This window comes from Haliotis rufescens, unplaced genomic scaffold (assembly GCF_023055435.1).
Source record: "Haliotis rufescens isolate VD_foot unplaced genomic scaffold, xgHalRufe1.0.p SCAF_16, whole genome shotgun sequence".
Classification (NCBI taxonomy): domain Eukaryota; kingdom Metazoa; phylum Mollusca; class Gastropoda; order Lepetellida; family Haliotidae; genus Haliotis; species Haliotis rufescens.
The window spans coordinates 995,506-1,014,734 of NW_025963846.1; the positions used below are offsets into that span (position 1 = coordinate 995,506).

At 40.3% G+C, this 19,229-nt stretch overlaps 1 protein-coding gene across 2 annotated transcripts; it reads left to right on the plus strand.

Annotated features, from left to right (window-relative positions):
- The first annotated feature begins 4,098 nt into the window (after nt 1-4,098).
- Nucleotides 4,099-18,352, plus strand: LOC124146152. Of its 2 annotated transcripts, none has more exons than XM_048396772.1 (2): nt 4,099-4,683; nt 11,805-18,352. In XM_048396772.1, the coding sequence occupies exons 1-2, from the start codon at nt 4,123-4,125 to the stop codon at nt 14,178-14,180; spliced, it is 2,937 nt and encodes a 978-aa protein (XP_048252729.1). In that variant the 5' UTR covers nt 4,099-4,122; the 3' UTR covers nt 14,181-18,352. The 2 variants fall into 2 exon arrangements, 1 of the variants encoding a protein (XP_048252729.1); XR_007221545.1 differs by lacking the exon at nt 4,099-4,683 and having other exon boundaries at nt 10,648-15,736; nt 15,867-18,352.
- Nucleotides 18,353-19,229: the final 877 nt, after the last annotated feature.

Consider the following 19,229-nt stretch of genomic DNA (forward strand, 5'->3'; position numbering starts at 1 on the left):
AAGACGACCCGCTGCTAGTCACGTCGCTGCCAACGACGCACTGCCCGGGCCCATCTCAATCACTTTCTTTAAAGAGCGTTGTTGTGTTTGGACGATGTGTTTTGCATTGATTTAGTTTGTGTTTTTAGTTGTTGGTTCTTTTGCAACTTCATTTTTTGAAGTGGGAAGGTTTCTTTTGGCCATCAGTTTAGTGAGTAAGTGAGTATGGTTTTACGCCGCTTTTAGCAATATTCCAGCAATATCACGGCGAGGGACACCAGAAATGGGCTTCACACATTGTACCCATGTCGGGAATCGAACCCGGATCTTCGGCGTGACGAGCGAACGCTTTAACCACTAGGCTACCCGACCGCCCCCCATCAGTTTATGATCGCGGGTTCGAATTTCAGATTCGCCCTGATTGAGTTTCTTGCTTTGTCTGTACTGAAGTGGGAAACGTCAAAGACATGCATTACTTGGAGCTTTCCTCCCAGGTATTTCTGACACGCTATGCTAAGACTGAGATGCTCCTCAAAGCAGCGGTAAACCAAACTCACTCACACATTACATAACCATAACCAATTGGGGTGACAGGGGTAGGCCAGTATTCCAATAGCAATATTCCAGCCGTATGACGGCGGTCAGTAGAAAATCGAGTCTGGACCACACAATCCAGTCATTGACATCATGAGCATCGATCCACGCAATTGGGATACGATGACATGCGTCAAACCAAGTCGGCGAGTCTGACGACCGCTTCCGTCTGTCGCCTCTTACGACAAGCATAGTTGACTTTTACAGCAAGCATGGGTTGCTGAAGACCTATTCTAACCCGGATCTTCACGGGTGACATAGATGAGATAGTATATCCTTCATGTGAATGACGAAAAGTGAAAATTTTGTTTAATGAATTATATTTCTGTTAGTTGCTTTAGTGGGTTTTTTTTTATATATGATGTTTTGAATATATTTTCATCAATTGTGCACAAGTCATCAATTCCCTGACTGTTTTATTAATTTAAGTAAATTTGGTGACTTTATTTCTCTGTAGTGATCGGTCCGATCTTACACTTAAAGTTAATTTGTGTATTTAACAACATATATGTAGTTTCTTAATTAAAGCATCGTTTTAAATGCTAATGACGTAATTTTTATTTTTGTTCGCAATAAATCTTCGTTGAAAGTTAATTGATGTTTACATGGGTTTTTTTCCTGAGTGGGTGAGTGAGTGAGTGTACGACACTCTTAGCAATATTCCATCTATATCACGGCGGGGGGAACCAAGTATGGGCCTTTTTGGGGGGAAGGGAACGCTCACGTGTAAGCGAGTTCTTTGACCACTTTACAACCAATCGTCCCAACTTCGTCTGTATGAGTCTATGAAAACTAGCAACATCTTGAACGCGACGTTAAACCCCTTTTTACCCCACCTTACATCCTCGACGTGAAGAACGAACGCTTTAACCACTTCGCTACCCCACCACCCCGCACAGATAACTGGAACAAATGACACAAATCAGTTTAGTTTAGAGAGTGTATCCCCTCGCTTGTTAAAAGGGTGTTTAAAATGTGTGACTTGGGGCATCGTCTCAACTTGATTGCTACTCTTGAAACTAGACAGTGTCTGGTTTGTTGTTCGGGTCGCTGTACTGAAGCCGTAAAACAAGCTTCTTTCATCGACTCGCACAACACATTGAACCGTATCAGCTACACCCGGCGTTGTACATTTGAATAGCAAAGCTCTTGCTTGAAAAACACCTTATTTTGGTCACAGAATAATTGTATTTATTAACGGCCAGCTTTACCATTGAGTGCTTTTTCAGGAGATCTGACACACTTAATGAAAACACCAAATAAGGAAATTAGGAAACGTTCAGCATAAAATGAACATTTCATCACATTCATTGCTTCCTCACTGCGAGCGGTTCATGTAAATAGTACGGTGTGACTATGAGAAGGCGTAATAAGGCCCACAGTGGATATGTTGTACACGCATGTTCCTGCTGCTGCTGCTGCTGCTGCTGATGATGATGATGATGGTGATGATGACGACTATGATGATGATGATGATGATGATGATGATGAAACACTGGACAATATTGATTACAAATATTTTCCTCTGTGCAATGTCAAATTATTATGGATATATATGGGCACGGGTGGCCAAGTCACCTAAGGCGCCGCAGTTCCCTTTGCAGAGTTGCGTCCCTTGGGCTAGCCATAAACCAATGATTGTGGGTTCGAATCCCTCTTCGCTCCCGATTTTGTTTCTAGGTTTGTCAGCACCATACCCGTGCAAGTTGGTTTCACCAAAGTGGTAAACGTCTAAGAGCTACCTGCATAACTCCGGACTGTCCTCCCACAATATGCTGACACACTGTGACATAACTTGGATGTTGTTTAAAGCGGCGCAAAACGCGACTCTGTCACACACTATAAACGAGATAGGATATGCTAAGCTATCACTGATGACACCAGGTGTTCGCTTGGTAGCACCAAGATTTATACTGACACATCTGAATGGAAATCTTTTCCAAATATGTCTTGCTTTTTCTAATCAGTTTTTGTGAGTGAGAACGCTTCAACCATTAGGCTACCCTACCGCCCCATCTGAAATATGTAAGATAATATTAATTTAATATATCTAAAGATGAATTACTATTTTGTTTGACTGAATTAAATATTCTGCTGAAGTAAATAAGTAAATTGATTAATATTTAATTTTTAATCCAAATAGTCATACGTTTAAAGCTTTATTGTCTACTAATTGTGTGACACCTTACACTGCTGTTAAGAAAGAATCGTAGTGTAAAATAATATCTCACAAGCACTTGTCACTGATCACAATAATATACTAGGATACTAAGTATTCTGAAAAAAACCGTATTTACGTATTTCAATAATCATATTTTCCCCTTTCCTTATCCAAATAAAAGCGACAAAACCTTTTCCATATTCTTAAGAAATCTCTGCCCAAAGCTGATACGATTGTACGATTCCGAATACATCATGAGCATGTGTTTATGAATCACTATCAAATAGTGATAATACCAGGTGTTCGCAAAAAGGTGAGTGTTTCCTGCCTACCGGTGGCACCCGTCACAAACACATGAAAAGGCAAGTCATATGTTCACCTGAAAAAACAACGGAAACATATTGTACAAGACAAAATGGGGAATGTCATCCAACACACGTTCCTCTATGGCTTCGGAATAGGTCCTTTATTCGAGATTGTACGTGGTGTTTGTTCTATATGTTAATATTCTAGTTATTGTCTGACCCGCAAGAAGCACTCCTAACGCCGACCTCAATCAGCAGGACCCGTGAAGATCCGGGGTAGAATAGGTCTTCAGAAACCCATGCTTGCCGTAAAAGGTTTGGTTTTGGTTTGGTTTGTTGTTTAACGCCGCACTCAGCAATATTCCAGCTATATGACGGCGGTCTGGTAATAATCGACTCTTGACCAGACAATCCAGTGATTGACAACATGAGCATCGATCCACGCAGTTGGGACCGATGACATGCATCAACCAAGTCAGCGAGCTGCCGTAAAAGACGACTATGCTTGTCGTAAGTGGCGACTAACGGGATCGGGTGGTCAGGCTCGCTGACTTGGTTGAGGCATGTCATCGTATCCGAATTGCTTGGATCGATGCTCATGATGTCAATCACTGGATAATCTGGTCCAGACTCGATTATTTACAGACCGCCGTCATGTAGCTGGAATATTGCTGAGTGCGACGTTAAACAACAAACAAACAAACAATTCAGTCTTATCAGTCGCTGGCGCTGTTATCGTATGAACTGCAGTGAGAGCCTCGTGGTTATCATGACTTTGTCCAGGTACGAATATCTACAATGGTACAAACTGTGAAACCCAGTGTTGATTTCTCTTGCTGTGACATGGTATTCTAAAGTAATGTGTTACCAACGCGCATGAACTAAAATACCCTCGACCACTTCGAACTGTAGACGGGTGTTCAAATTTGAAAAGTCTATTATAGGTGAGTTAGGTGTACAAAGAGACACATAAGGCTAGTCGGTGCAACTTTTCAATAGCAGGCTGACGATTTACATGTTTCTCCACAGCCTTTTTATCTAATCGCATAAGACTGTGTGTCGCGACGACCTTGTGCAGGCAACATGGCGATGTCTTGGCTCATGCAAGTTGCTTGTTCTGTGTTGTTGATGAAAGCTGTGGTGGTTGAGACAAACAGCACAAGCAATGGCGAAGGAAGCATTAGCGCTGCAGTTTCCTCAACCTCGAAAACAACCGCGGTCTATAATGAAAAATGTGAATTTTTCCTTACAGATTCTACACTTCACGACAGGCTGAGCGAGACATTGGGAAGCAAAGTAAATATGATCAAGTTTAACGTGAAATTCAAAGGCTACCCTGATGACATCTTAATTGCTAAAGGAGGGGATTTATTTCGACCGAATCTATGGATCAGATCTACTTCAAGACAAGGACAAAGTTTGTTGATGTTGGATGACAACTTTGAAATGTTATCGTTGTCGTTACTTGGAATAGGAGTCGTGTTGATGGACGTGGAACTTCACGAGAAACCACAAGGATGTATGAATCATTTGACACCCAAGGAACGAGAGAACAGTACAAGGTACATGGTATTTAATGACTTTAAGTTACCTGGCCCAGGTGAGAAGAGTGGAAGTCTGAGTAAAAAGGAACGAATATGCAACATGAGAGTTGTTCCTGTCAGTGGAAGAGCTAACTTTGTGTATCACTGTTGCCATATTGATCCAGATGGGAATGAAATATGTGAAGATGTTTATCGAGGTGTATGGTTTAATGTTCTTCTAAGTTGCATCATTATCATCAAAGTGATACTTGTTCTGTACAGCCCAATGTTTATCCCTGATACATTTTACAGGCAACAATTCACAGACACCGAGTACGTTTATCATATTCCTGTGGGTAAAGAGAGGATTAAGTTTGTAAAGACCAAGGATGCACGTCACTACAAGAGCAACAACCGTAAAATCAGACTCAGTGATCTTAAAGGAAACGACAAACTCATAGAGTCTCTCAAGAAACTGCAGAATGACAAAATATATGAACTGGATCGCATTCACATATCGGTAAAGGCAAGGAAGCTTTTATCAGAGAATTATGTCCCTGTGTCTGTTATGAAAATGATCTATGATAATATATTTCGTTGCAAAATGAGAAGTATTCCATCCCTCAAACCTTGTTGTGATGCTGGAATCTGTGGCACTGTGTGTAAAGGTTGCAAGGTGTTAACCTGGTTCAGATGTTTGAGAATTTTTGCCAAATTGATCCTCATTGGTCTCCTGGCCATCCCGTGGATTATTCGACTTGTTGCATATTTCAAATATGAAGCAGTCATATTGGAAGAAAAGAGTCGAGCAGCTGAACGTTTTCAAGCTGATATGCACTTCCATGGCAGTTTTACACTCTACCTAACCCCGCTCCATGGACTGTTTGTTGCTATTTACATCCTAGTCTCCATTGATTCCTTTGCATATGGACTCCTTGGAACATCAATGAAAAATCGATTCAAGTTTATTCTGAGAAAATGTCTGCGTGACATGCGTGAACGATCCCGTTTATCTGCATATGGATGGGCAGTTGCTCTTGCTCTTCTCCCCTTCAAGAGATTTGGATTGATTGGTTTCCTCCTGGTTCCGATATACTGGATCCTTCTCCTGCCTATCATGGTCCCGGTCCTGGCCTTCTACACTTTTCCAGCTCTAAATCTCAGCATCAGGCTCATCATTCATCTCTTCCTCTTCATGTGCCCGAACAGAGTCCTGGCCCACTTCAACAAGATGTCAGACAAAATGTCAAGGTTTAAAAGGAAACTCCACCTGAATGAGATTGGTGGTGAAGAGAAGTTCCAAGGAAAGGAAAATATGTCCAAGAAAGAAGTTTGTATTCAACTTTGTATCATCATCATGTGTCTCACATCCTTCTGGTCCCTCACATTCCTGTTGATGGAGTGCCTCTCATTCTTCGTGGAAGTTGGAGTTTACACTCTAATGGGCATCATCGTCAATGCTGGAGCTACTCTGCAGTATGTTACCGTGATCTTCCTTATAGGGATGTATGCCAAAAACGCCTTCAGTGGAGTTCATTCAAAGTATCTGGATTACCACAAGATCATCAGAGGTCAGTTGCTGAGTAGGAAACAGGAGGAAATGAAGCAGACAGCCAGACAAGATTCTGACGTCCAGAAGAACACTGTGTTCCGTGTCCAGAGTTCACATAATGCTGCTGACAATACTTCAGGGATAGGAATTGAAATGAAAGATGGAAGTCTAAGATGGAAGACAGAAGGTCTACTGGTGTTTCTAAGCAGCATCGATCAGCCTTTGACACCACAAAAGTTCTTCTTTGAGACAATAAATATGAACTACTGTGGTTGTCCTGGGAAGTTATGGCAGAATACTCTATATGCCTTCTACAACTTTATGAAGATAATGGTGTTTCTATTTTTCGTGGTGATTGTGGTGCTTGCCTTTGGAAACCAGTTTTCCACAACCAACCAAATGTTGGCAACTTTAGCTGGTGGATTTGTTCCCTTTGTTTTCAGGAATTTCTTCATGAAAGGAGCAGGTTCCTTTACAGTTGATACAGGAAGTATTCAATTCGTGACCGAATTTGAGAGCACCATTGCACGTTATACGCAGACATGGTTTGTGGCTGACATAATTCCACCAAATGTGGATGGAGACATTTTCGATGATGAAATAGAGAGAAATGGACGAGCAGATGCAAGTCGCGATTCCAATACAGATATCAATGAAACTTCATCACCCAGTGGGTCACATGGCCCTCATGATTGTCATATTGAAATAGATTCTGAAGGATCGAATCTTGAAGAAACTGAGGTTGATTTAATCATTGATGGTGACCCTAATCTCTGTCCGGTTGGGTCATCACTGAATGAAGGCTCCATGTCTATGTTGGATGATGGCAAGACTCCAATATATAGGCCTACGGGTCAAGGGGGTGTAATTGTTGTGTAGTCCTACATTATCATTTTCACAATAATGAAAGTTGGACGTTAGAATTCATTTCTCCATGAGGTGTCAAGCGACAAAGGAGGTACTTCTGTGTCGAGAGTATAGTTTGTACTGTGTCAGGTCCTTGACACTTAAAATTAATGGTTGTTATAAATATCAGTTCAGTACACCTTAATGCAAGATTAGATTCACAGTGTTAAACACTCATAAGCTTGTTAAATTATTTCTAGTATGTTATTATTTTGTGTTATTGTACAGCCTTATCAAGATTTGCTACTGACTAGAATATTCCTCTCCTGCTGTATGCAAACCTGGTGTCAATCGCAATTCTCTTTGCTTCATAGAAATACACTGTGTAGAGTGAAATTCTTGTTGTGAACATTTCACTCATGACCGAACATGTTAGAGTACTTGGTAGGATCAGCTGATTGTATTGCTTTCTCCCGAGTTGGTTGAAAAAAAACTGTTGAAAAATCTTTTTTCACATTTTGTCTGCCAAGGAAATGTGGAATCCTTGTTAAATCCCTGATTAAATACCAACCTTGAATTTACAAGCCACCCGTCAGTGCAGTGAATGGCGAAATAGGAGGCTATTTTCAAAATTTACTATGAAAAGCAACTTTTTGAACATGTATAACGGTGTCGTAAAAGTCTGTTGCCTTTGTTGAATTAATTCCAAGAAATGATTGAACGCATATTTACTACATTGGATAGATGTCTGCGTATATATACCTGAATTACATTTAGAGTCTGGAGTTGCAAATGAAACCATGCCTTAAAATAAAAATTTGTTGGTATTGCTTTCAAACTGATCACTGGCAGTAACCATATTGAGGCAGTAACCAGTCAATCGGTTCAATACGTGTTATCCAAATAGTATTTTTGGACAAAATTGTTTCCCAGTTGATCCAGTTGTGCCATGATAGAGCTAAAATAGTGTTGTTTCTCAGCATAGATTTTGAATTGCTTTTGAAATCATGTCTGTAGAAGACAAATTTGAATATTTGAGCAACAATCCAAACCATCATCCATTACCACACGATGCCCATTGTTTTCGTCTCTTTTCGACTAGAGCGAAAGAGCTTTTCTACAGATACTTTTAAAAATTACAATGTTTCATTGTCTAGTACCTGCTCTTTCTTGAAATTCAAAACCTTGGTCTCCCCAAAGTTCTTTTTCTCCAAATTTGACGCAACAATGCTGTCTGATCCACTCCCCTTTTTTGCTTGTACAGTATGTTCCTGTGTTTTTCAGATGAACACTTGACTTGCCTGTGCATGTATTTGTGACGTGTGCCAACCGTGGGGCAGGATACGCTCACTTTTTCTGGAATACCTGGAATCATCACTATTTGATAGTGATTAATGTACACATTCTCATGATATAGTCGGATTCGTTCCATTGACTCAAATGGTTATGGAAAGGGTTTTGTCGCTTTCTTTTATTATTAAAAAATACCTTATAGCCACAATCGTGGAAGTTTTTTAATATCACCATATTCATTTGGAAATTGACATTGAATAATCTTTCTTTGGGGTATTTGGAACGTTTTGATATATAGTCACAATGAATAACGCCGATGGTGAGTGATTTTGTTTGGTTAAACGTCTGTATGGGCAATATTCCAGTTATACCACAGACCCTCGCCCACCTGTGGTGGGAAAGCCTGACGTAATCCAGGTCATAGATGTTTAACCCTTGGGTGAATGGGTACAGTGCTGGCAGACCAAGAATCATTATGTTAGCGAATCTGGGATCCGAATCAACGAATCCTGACTCGATCAAGGGACGTAACTCTGAAATGCGTGTTGGGACGCCTAAGATCCCTTGGCTACTCCTGTCCCCTGAGAAATCCGAGAGAGTGAAGTAAAGCAGGATTTGCATGACGTTTTTTTTTTAAGATTCGAGAGACTTCATTGCTAAGAAAAATTCTATCTACCAGGAATTGCCAATCATTATTAAACTGTACGCCAGACAGAAATTTATATGTTTCCACCTGAAAATATTTTGGGAGAGAATTTAGTAATATAAAATATATTTTACGTGCGCTTTGATGACTTCATCAAATACATGGTCACAGAATATGAACATTCTATCAGTTATGCCATATCGTCTCGTCCATAACTCGCGGTTTTTAGGCTAAAAATCTTTGCAAGGTTTCGCGATTGAACATACTAACAAATTCACTCCAACAGCAAAATATCTTAAAGCCCCGATCATGCATTTTATACTTACCAAAATAACAACATTTAAATTAAATTGCATGCAACAACGTATTGTTTGATCCAATTCGATTATTTACAGACCGCGTCATATACCTGGAAAAGTGATGAATGTGGTGTTAAACGACAAACAAACAAATTGATACCATTATCCGTAATGGCGGATTATCGGACCAACATGTGGCTGCCCTCATGTGTGTATTGAAAGTCGGTTCTTTTCTACCAAATTTTAGTATTATCCTGTTGTTCATTGTCTAGTCAAGGAGGACATTCATCACCACAAAACAGGGTTGTTTGTTATGTTTTTTGACGTCACGCTTTAACGTGAACCCGTCTTTTGGGTCAGGAGCATCCAGATTAATGAGCATCCTGAATTACCTTTTGTATTATATGTCTAATGTTTATTATGATACATTCCCTTGACCCATGCGCCACCATAGCTGAATTCCGAAAGTGACATCACCATCTCAATTTCTCGTATCACAAATATCACAAAGCACAGAATACCTCTCGCTCATGAATGTGATTTAATTGGACGGTTTTGTTTATTACAGTGTCATTGGAGTCTTAAAACCAGGTTATGGTAGAAAATAGGCTAGGGTATTTGTCATGATGGAATAGATATATAATACCCTGGATGACTGAGGATGAGTCATGATTATGTCAAATGCCCGGTAACGGTTACCCACGGGACATATAGTCAGCGTGTCGGATTTATTATTATGCAGAAGCTAAGTACCCGCACTCACATGTGTTGAACAAGGCCACCACAATCGAGTTTCCATTAAAGGGTTTTAACATTCATACATTTAAAAGAACATCGGCTTGTGAAAAACGTCCAGGCTTGTTTAAGTAGATTAAAGTTCCTGATTAGCTTACGTGGGTCGCCCAGAGGGTATTCAATTCACACATCTAACCGGATTTGTTGCATTCATGGATTCGTGTAAGGTATTAACAAAATACATGTTTGTCGCCAGTAATAGACTTCCCCCTAGACTAATCACCTTCTTTCTTAGAGGAGCGTGAGAGTGAATATTGTTTTCGCCGCAGTAAGCAGCGTTTATCAAGGTAGCCGTAAACAACCAAGCCATGTCCCTACACAGAATATATGTGAGCACGTGTACACAACGCGAATGGTAATCCATATTTGTGTTTCCAAGGAGACCACATCAGTCTATACCATATTGAAGTTCAAAACATCCCGGACTCAGTTGCCCTGGCAACCACTTAAGTAACTCTTAACTCCGGATATGACTTGCCGTTTTGCATCTAGTAATATATCCATGTTCAAATAGACAATTATGTTTATATCCTTCTGTTATCGGGATTTAGTCCGATCACTCTGAAACAGTTTGGACGTATTTGGTTATTTTGGACATGGAAGTCGCCATGCTGAAGAAAGAGAGATATAATTATGATACGGAAGAGTGTTATCTAAACTACCCACACAGGTCAAACACAACGATGTCAACTGACATGGATTCGAAACAAGGACTTATTTACCCGATATGTGCACAACACACATGCATCTTTGCAGATCACACATGATCTGCATCTATACACGTGACATTTTCAGCAGTCAACGGTTTGACGAGGCGAGTGACGCGCGATTACAACCTGTGACCCAAAGCGTACACACCTGTTTGCCTACCGACATGTTGCTAGGACAGATAATATTGTGGGGCTGTTTTACTATAACTGCTTCTGCAGCGAAGCGCGACCGTTAGCCAGGTAAACTACGATCGATGCTGACGTGAAAGCTATGAACTGAGCGAAGGCGAGATAAAACTTTCCTTCTATACAACACCGTGCTTGTATCTTGGCGATTGCTTGAATTCTAAGGCAATGGGGTTCAGCTGAGCAATGTACCAACGAGTTGACCTGAGGTCGTTCGTCACAGGTGACTTAGCCATGGAGACGCTCTTTAACACAGCTTTGCAGTAACACTGCATTACCAGGCTTACCGTGCGGTGTGCCTCCCATCAGCTTTTCATATCAAATAGACCTCAGTCGTGCAGGCAGACAAGCAACATGGCGGTCTCCTGGTGCATACATGTTGCTTGTACCGTGTTGATGTTTGAACTTGTTTTTGCTGCAACAACAGCATCGTCGAACAGCACCAGCAATACAACGACTGTAACTACAGCTTCACAACCCACGACGATATTTAGTGATGGAAAATGTGAGTTTTTCCTTACGAATTCAAAAACCCGTGATGAGCTAAGCGAGGCTTTGAAAGGTGGAGTGAGAATGATAAAGTACAACGTGAAATTCAAAGGTTACCCTGGTGACGTATTAATTGCAGAAGGAGGGGATTTATTTCGACCGAATCTATGGATCAGATCTACTTCAAGACAAGGACAAAGTTTGTTGATGTTGGATGACAACTTTGAAATGTTATCGTTGTCGTTACTTGGAATAGGAGTCGTGTTGATGGACGTGGAACTTCACGAGAAACCACAAGGATGTATGAATCATCTGACCCCCGAGGAACGAGAGAACAGTACAAGGTACATGGTATTTAATGACTTTAAGTTACCTGGCCCAGGTGAGAAGAGTCGAAGTCTGAGTAAAAAGGAACGAATATGCAACATGAGAATAGTCCCAGAGAACGATAAAGCTAACTTTGTGTATCACTGTTGTCATATTGATCCAGATGGGAATGAAATATGTGAAGATGTTCATCGCGACTTATGGATTAATGTTCTTCTGATTTGCATCATAATCATCAAAGTCATGGTCGTTCTGTACAGCCCAACATTTGTCCCAGAAACCTTTTACAGGAAGAAATTCACAGCAACAGAATATGTTCATCATATTCCCCCAGATAAGAAGAAAAAGAAACTTAAAATCGTGAAGACCATGTACCCAGGCTCCTACACCAGTGAAAACCCTCCGATCAGACTCGAGAAGATCGAAGGACTGGAATATATGAAGCTGTCACTTAACAGTCTGCAAGTTGACAAAATATATGACGTAAAACTCGATCGTATTCAACTGTTAGTGAAGGCGAGGAAACTGTTATCCGAGACGTACGTCCCTGTGTCTGTTACAAAAATGATATATGAGAACATATTCCGCTGCAAAATGAGGAACCTCCCATCCCTCAAACCATGTTGTGATACTGGAATCTGTGGCGTTATTGACGTTGGCTGCAAGGTGTTAACCTGGTTCAGATGTTTGAGAATTTTTGCCAAATTGATCCTCATTGGTCTCCTGGCCATCCCGTGGATTATTCGACTTGTTATGTACTTCACATACGAAGCTGCTATAGTGGAGGAGAAAAACGAAGCTGCTGAACGTTTTCAAGCTGGCATGCACTTCCATGGCAGTTTTACGCTCTATCTAACCCCACTCCATGGACTGTTTGTAGCTATTTACATCATAGTCTCCATTGATTCCTTTGCGTATGGACTCCTTGGAACAGCAATGAAAAATCGATTCAAGTTTATTCTGAGAAAATGTCTGCGTGACATGCGTGAACGATCCCGTTCATCTGCATATGGATGGGCAGTTGCTCTTGCTCTTCTCCCCTTCAAGAGATTTGGATTGATTGGTTTCCTCCTGGTCCCGATATACTGGATCCTTCTCCTGCCTATCATGGTCCCCATCCTGGCCTTCTACACTTTTCCAGCTCTAAATCTCAGCATCAGGCTCATCATTCATCTCTTCCTCTTCATGTGCCCGAACAGAGTCCTGGACCACTTCAACAAGATGTCAGAGAACATGTCCAGTGTTAAAAATAATCTAAACCTGAAGGACATTGGTGAGGAAGAGGAGTTCCAAGGAAAGGAAAATATGTCCAAGAAAGAAGTTTGTATTCAACTTTGTATCATCATCATGTGTCTCACATCCTTCTGGTCCCTCACATTCCTGTTGATGGAGTGCCTCTCATTCTTCGTGGAAGTTGGAGTTTACACTCTAATGGGCATCATTGTCAATGCTGGAGCTACTCTGCAGTATGTTACCGTGATCTTCCTTATAGGGATGTATGCTAAAAACGCCTTCAGTGGAGTTCATTCAAAGTATCTGGATTACCACAAGATCATCAGAGGTCAGTTGCTGAGTAGGAAACGGGAGGAAATGAAGCAGACAGCCAGACAAGATTCTATGATCCAGGAAAACACTGTGTTCCGCGTCCAGAGTTCGTATAACGCTGCTGACAAAACTTCAGGAATAGGAATTGAAGTAAAAGATGGAAATCTAAGATGGACAACAGAAGGTCTACTGGTGTTTCTAAGCAGCATGGATCAGCCTTTCACACCAGAAAAGTTCTTCTTTGAGACAATAAATATGAACTACTGTGGTTGTCCTGGGAAGTTATGGCAGAATACTCTATATGCCTTCTACAACTTTATGAAGATAATGGTGTTTCTATTCTTCGTGGTGATTGTGGTGCTTGCCTTTGGAAACCAGTTTTCCACAACCAACCAAATGTTGGCAACTTTGGCTGGTGGATTTGTTCCCTTTGTTTTCAGGAATTTCTTCATGAAAGGAGCAGGTTCCTTTACAGTTGATACTGGAAGTATTCAATTCGTGACCGAATTTGAGAGCACCATAGCAAGATTTACTCAGAAATGGTCTGTTTCTGATATTATTCCAGCATCTATCACTGAAGCTGGAGTACCACTGGAATTAGCAGAGGAGGTGAAGCCAGGGGATGATGGGGGAAGAGAAGAAGAGAGCGAAATCGTGCATCCAGATAACAACAACGCTGAAAACAAAGACTCCTCACCCCTAATTGAGTCCAATGAGACAAAAGACATAAGACTTGACGTTGATTCTGATGACTCGGAGTTTGATGAAACTAAGGTAGATTTAATCATTGACATAGCCAGGTTTGATAAATTAAACCGTCGTATCGGCATAGAAGGGTCGTTGGTTAATGTAGGCTCCTTGTCAATGTTGGCAGATGGCAATGCTTCAATATACAGAACTCCACAACACACAAATACATTTGTTGTGTAGTCTTCCTTTTATATCGATCTTTATTTAGTTATTTTATTCTGATGAAGAAATAAGGAAACACACACCAATACCACTGAATATAATGTTACTGTTGTATTCATTAAAACTGATTCAGATTTGTCCAAGTGTAAAGTTTTTGAAATGTGAAAAGTATTCCTCGTGTTCTCAAAATTGCCAAATAATCTCTGGAATTTCTAGCCAAACGCAGGCATGCCTTCCAAGCCGTTCACTTATTTCACTTTACCAGTTTATTACTTATGTCATGTGCAGGTTGTCATGTAAACCATTGTCGACATATATAATCTTATCAAATGATCTATATATTTATATATTATTCTTGTACAACTTGATTCGGTCACGGTATGGCTGAAATACTGCCGATGTGACTATAAATCTGAACTCGCTCACTCACTATCAAATGATTTTACTTATTATGTAGGAGTTGTTGCATTAGAGGGGAACAAGAAACTGAAGTAAGACGCTAGGTCTTTTGATTTCTTGTAACATAATCAGTGCAAATCTTGGTCTTAGTATTACAGGTTATATTATGTCTCAACAATGCCTATTATGCGTAGACACGCAACTGCCTACTTATCAAGTTCCACTTCAATCTTACACTACTTACAGCGTTGTAAAGATTAGATGCCGATAGGTGAATGTGGAAGTATTGTATTCACATACATAGGTTCAGTTACTGTTAGCGTGTACAAACCACTTATAATTAGTAATATACTGTATTCACATATATGCTGACCCGTGAAGATCCGGGATAGAATAGGTCTTCAGCAACCCATGCTTGCCGTTAAAGGCGACTATGCTTGTCGTAAAAGGCAACTAACGGGGTCGGGTGGTCAGGGTCGCTGACTTGGTTGATTCATGTCATCGATCCCAATTGCGTGGATCGATGCTCATGATATCTATCACTGGATTGTCTGGCCTGGACTCGATTATGTACAGACCGCCGTCATATAGCTGGAATATTGCTGAGTGCGGCGTTAAACAACAAACAAACAAACAAACCACATATATGCTTAGCATTTCCATATGGAATGAACAACAGTTGTAAGCATTTGGAATTTTCAAGTCGTCTATAAACAACATTGAATTCTGGGGTGATACTTAAAAACAAAAATTTGACTTGGTTATTTTACAAGGTAAAAGCAGGTGTGACAGCATGCTTTTATTATCAAGTCGCCCATAAACAACATTGAATTCTAGAGATATCGTTAAAAAACAGAAATTGCACTTGATTATTTTAGGTGATAGCAGCTGTAGTAGAAAGATATCCTACTTAGTCACTGTATATATAACATGTATCATTACTAGACTTTAATGCATACACTGCCAGCTTATGTGTCTCTTCAAATCAATACAACCCTGAATACAATTGTACATACCGCACACAATAGCCTGATTATATGTTCGGGTAAATGCATGTGTAGTGTAATATAGGCGTGAACCACGATCCATAAGCAGCATTCATTGTAATACATGCTGTACGTATGTCAAGCGTGGTGTTGGTATATCCATAGAGACATTGCCTAGACCAAGGACAGGTAGATGCATGTGTAGTGTAGTATAGGCGTGAACCACGATCCATAAGCAGCATTCATTGTAATACATGCTGTACGTTTGTCAAGCGTAATGTTGGCATATCCATAGAGACATTGCCTAGACCAAGGACAGGACCGACTGATATGTTGCACTCAGCATCCCACCTGTGCATCAATATGTAGACTGTGTAGTATCACATTGTTGTATATGTAATTGAATTACATCGGCAGCTGTTACATGACCTTGGAATAAGTTATAACTGGTTCATAAAATGACAGACTAAACCTTGAAATTACCATAAGAGTGACGGAAGAGATATCAAAGCATAGCACGGATATTGATGAGACTGCATAATTGTGTAGCTTAAAACAGGCAGTTGCGTCCATGTTACATGTGAAGCCTTAAAGTACATCCTTAATGTAACAATAGTTCCTTGTTGGCTGGGTTCAAATATAGGACGCAAAACCAGGAAACCAGAACCAATCTTATTTTCAAATTGAACCATCCTTCCAGCAGTATCAACGTAACACGTTCCTGTGAGGCAGAGAAAAGGGCATAGGTTAGAGTGAGTGGGTATGGTTTTACGCCGTGTCTAGCAATATTCCAGCAATATCACGGCGGGGGATACTAGAAATGGGCTTCACACATTGTACCCATGTCGGGAATCGAACCCGGGGCTTCGGGGTGACGAACGAACGCTTTAACCACCAGGCTACCCGACCGCCTCCGTATAGGTTAGAGACAATATGTAAGTACTCCCGAAACTGAAACGAAAGGTTTCAGTTATATCATAAATAACATTTTACCACTCCATTTAATGTTAGAACACCCTCATCCCATCACCGTTAAGCAGTCAGCTGGAGGAAGAACTGAATTAATTCGAAAGAAGCAGGGAGTGTATGTAAATGATATATGGATGCCGTGAAAGCAGTATTCTGTCCCTGATGAGATTTTTAATATATTTTCCGTAATTGTCAGATGTTTTCAATGTTATGAATGTTATGCTTGGTAGAAAATGTGCATGTCTCGAAAAAATAGAATAGTCTATCCTTTAGCCTGTGTAATCTGCTTATATGCTAGAGTCTGAGTGAAGCCATGTGATTAATGTTAAGTGTGTGGGATCATGATGGTTGACAGATAAATTGATCTGTCCTATCCATGGTTATTTTTTTAATGTTAACGCACCGAATGACACAACATATTTGACTTTCAAATACATACCACTGATGTTCATTCAATCTCGCGCCTTCACACATGCCATTATCATTTTCAAATTCTCATATTTGCTTTTGTAATGTAAATATATTGCATGTCCTTTACCTCATGACATGTACAACGCGTATTACGTGAAATCCAATAGGGTACAAAGTACCCAATGCTATACAAGTTATAGACTACGCTGGAATCAATAGCGCTATTGACATCTGTCTCGCTTGGTTTTGCTTCGGCCAGACTTCAACTTTTTGATACTGCGTGTTCGTGCATATTCATAAAGATCTCTGAATACAAGTGTATGGTGCTATGAACTGACAAATCAAATATCCTTTAAGCATAAATAATTTAAATAAATATTGTTTATTATTGTCTGTACATGAACTGCAAACACGTGTGAGTCGATCATTATGTTTATGTCGTTGTTGACAGGAGAATTGAATATATTAAATCATGTTTGTTGACTACATGAATGTTTAAAAACTATATTTTACTCAGTTGTGTGTTTTACCTGAAGTTCAAGTATTTCGGTGACTGTTTTCAGCCTAGTAACGTTTAGATAACCTTTGTGATTTTTTGGTCATGTCTATGTGCATATATTCTTTTGCCTGGCAGTTTATTTTCATGACATGTGTCAGAAATTGTCTTCCAGAATGACACCACCTCCAATATTCCAATTAAATAACACGTTGCTGTACATTCGCTTTCTCTCGTCCGTTTCCGAGAAATGTTCATGACACACATTTCATGCAGCGAAAATATAGAATGCTAACTCGGTTGTACAGTGCAGTATGTTAACTGTTTGGTCAGTTCACTTATTAACTTCTATCAGGTAAGGCTTTATTCTCTTGTGGTTGCAGTCTATATAAAATGCATTTGATTAATTACTGATTTAAAAAAGGTTTTTGGTAAGGTATTTTTATAGTTCTATCTGTGTAGTTTCGAGTCACGCCAAAGGAAGACCGGTTGAGAAATTAAAAATAAATTCTAAACTATTTTCACATAATTGTGTGAAAAGATGTTGCCTAATGTGAAGCCTATAACCCATCTAGCATAATAACGTCAAGTCATTCGTGCGTCTGTGCCACATGGCATGCGTTACAATATAGAGCTCAGATTGCTTGTGAGACATCATCCTCCCGAGGCAAGAGAGTTAACTGACTTTAAAAGTCCAGTTTCCACACTGGACTTTTATAGTCAGTTACCTCTCTTGCCTCGGGAAGATGGTGAGACATATGTACATCTAGATGTGTTGTTGTTTGCTGTTTTACCAATCCCATCATGCCAACAGAGAGCATAATTCATTTACAGAACGAGTATTTAACCATCTATTTTCATAAAAAAGTACTTTCATATGCTCTTTACATTCCTATGCAATGACGTTAGAAATAAACCTGTTTCAAGTATCTGATGTTCATATGTTTTTATTGGTTCACATATGGGAATACCGTTGGACAATATTCCCCGTGAACACGTCATGCTTGATGCAAAGGGACCCGTGAAGATTCCGGGGTAGAATAGGTCTTCGGCAACCCATGCTTGCCGTAAAAGGCGACTATGCTTGTCGTAAAAGGCGACTAAAGGGATCGGGTGGTCAGGCTCGCTGACTTGGTTGATGCATGTCATCGATCCCAATTGCGTTGATCGATGCTCATGATATTAATCACTGGATTGTCTGGTCCAGACTCGATTATTTACAGACCGCCGTCATATAGCTGGAATATTGCTAAGTGCGGCGTAAAACAACAAAAAAGTGAAAAAAGTGGTGCAAAGGGGACACTAACAGGGATTTCATCACCTACCGGGGCAGTGACAAGGAAGGCACATCCGGGAATAAGTGCTTAGGATACTCTCAATCTCATTAAAATCAGATCTTAGTTCTCGCTACCACTAAACAAAGATCTGAGGACATCCCATTAAGGGTCACGTCAGAACGACCTTTCGTTAATTTTGACCGACCAATGAAATGACTGACAAGAATTCGACATAAGCCAATCAGAAGGCAGCATTCTCGAGCTTTACGACACTGGTTTCAAACTGGCGACGACTTTGGAAACATATTTTGATGCATTCTCGATTAAAAATGTCAAAACTGATAAGAAGAACATTTTGGAATGGCTTATAGATGGCCTAGATCGTATGGATATAATCATAAAAGCCGTTACTGTCATTCGGAATACCCCGTGTTAAATATTCCGTGGTTGCATGATCAGAAAACACATTCCGACTGTCACTTCATGATCTGGTAAGCGATGCTCTGATTGGTTGGAAAGGTCGTTCTGA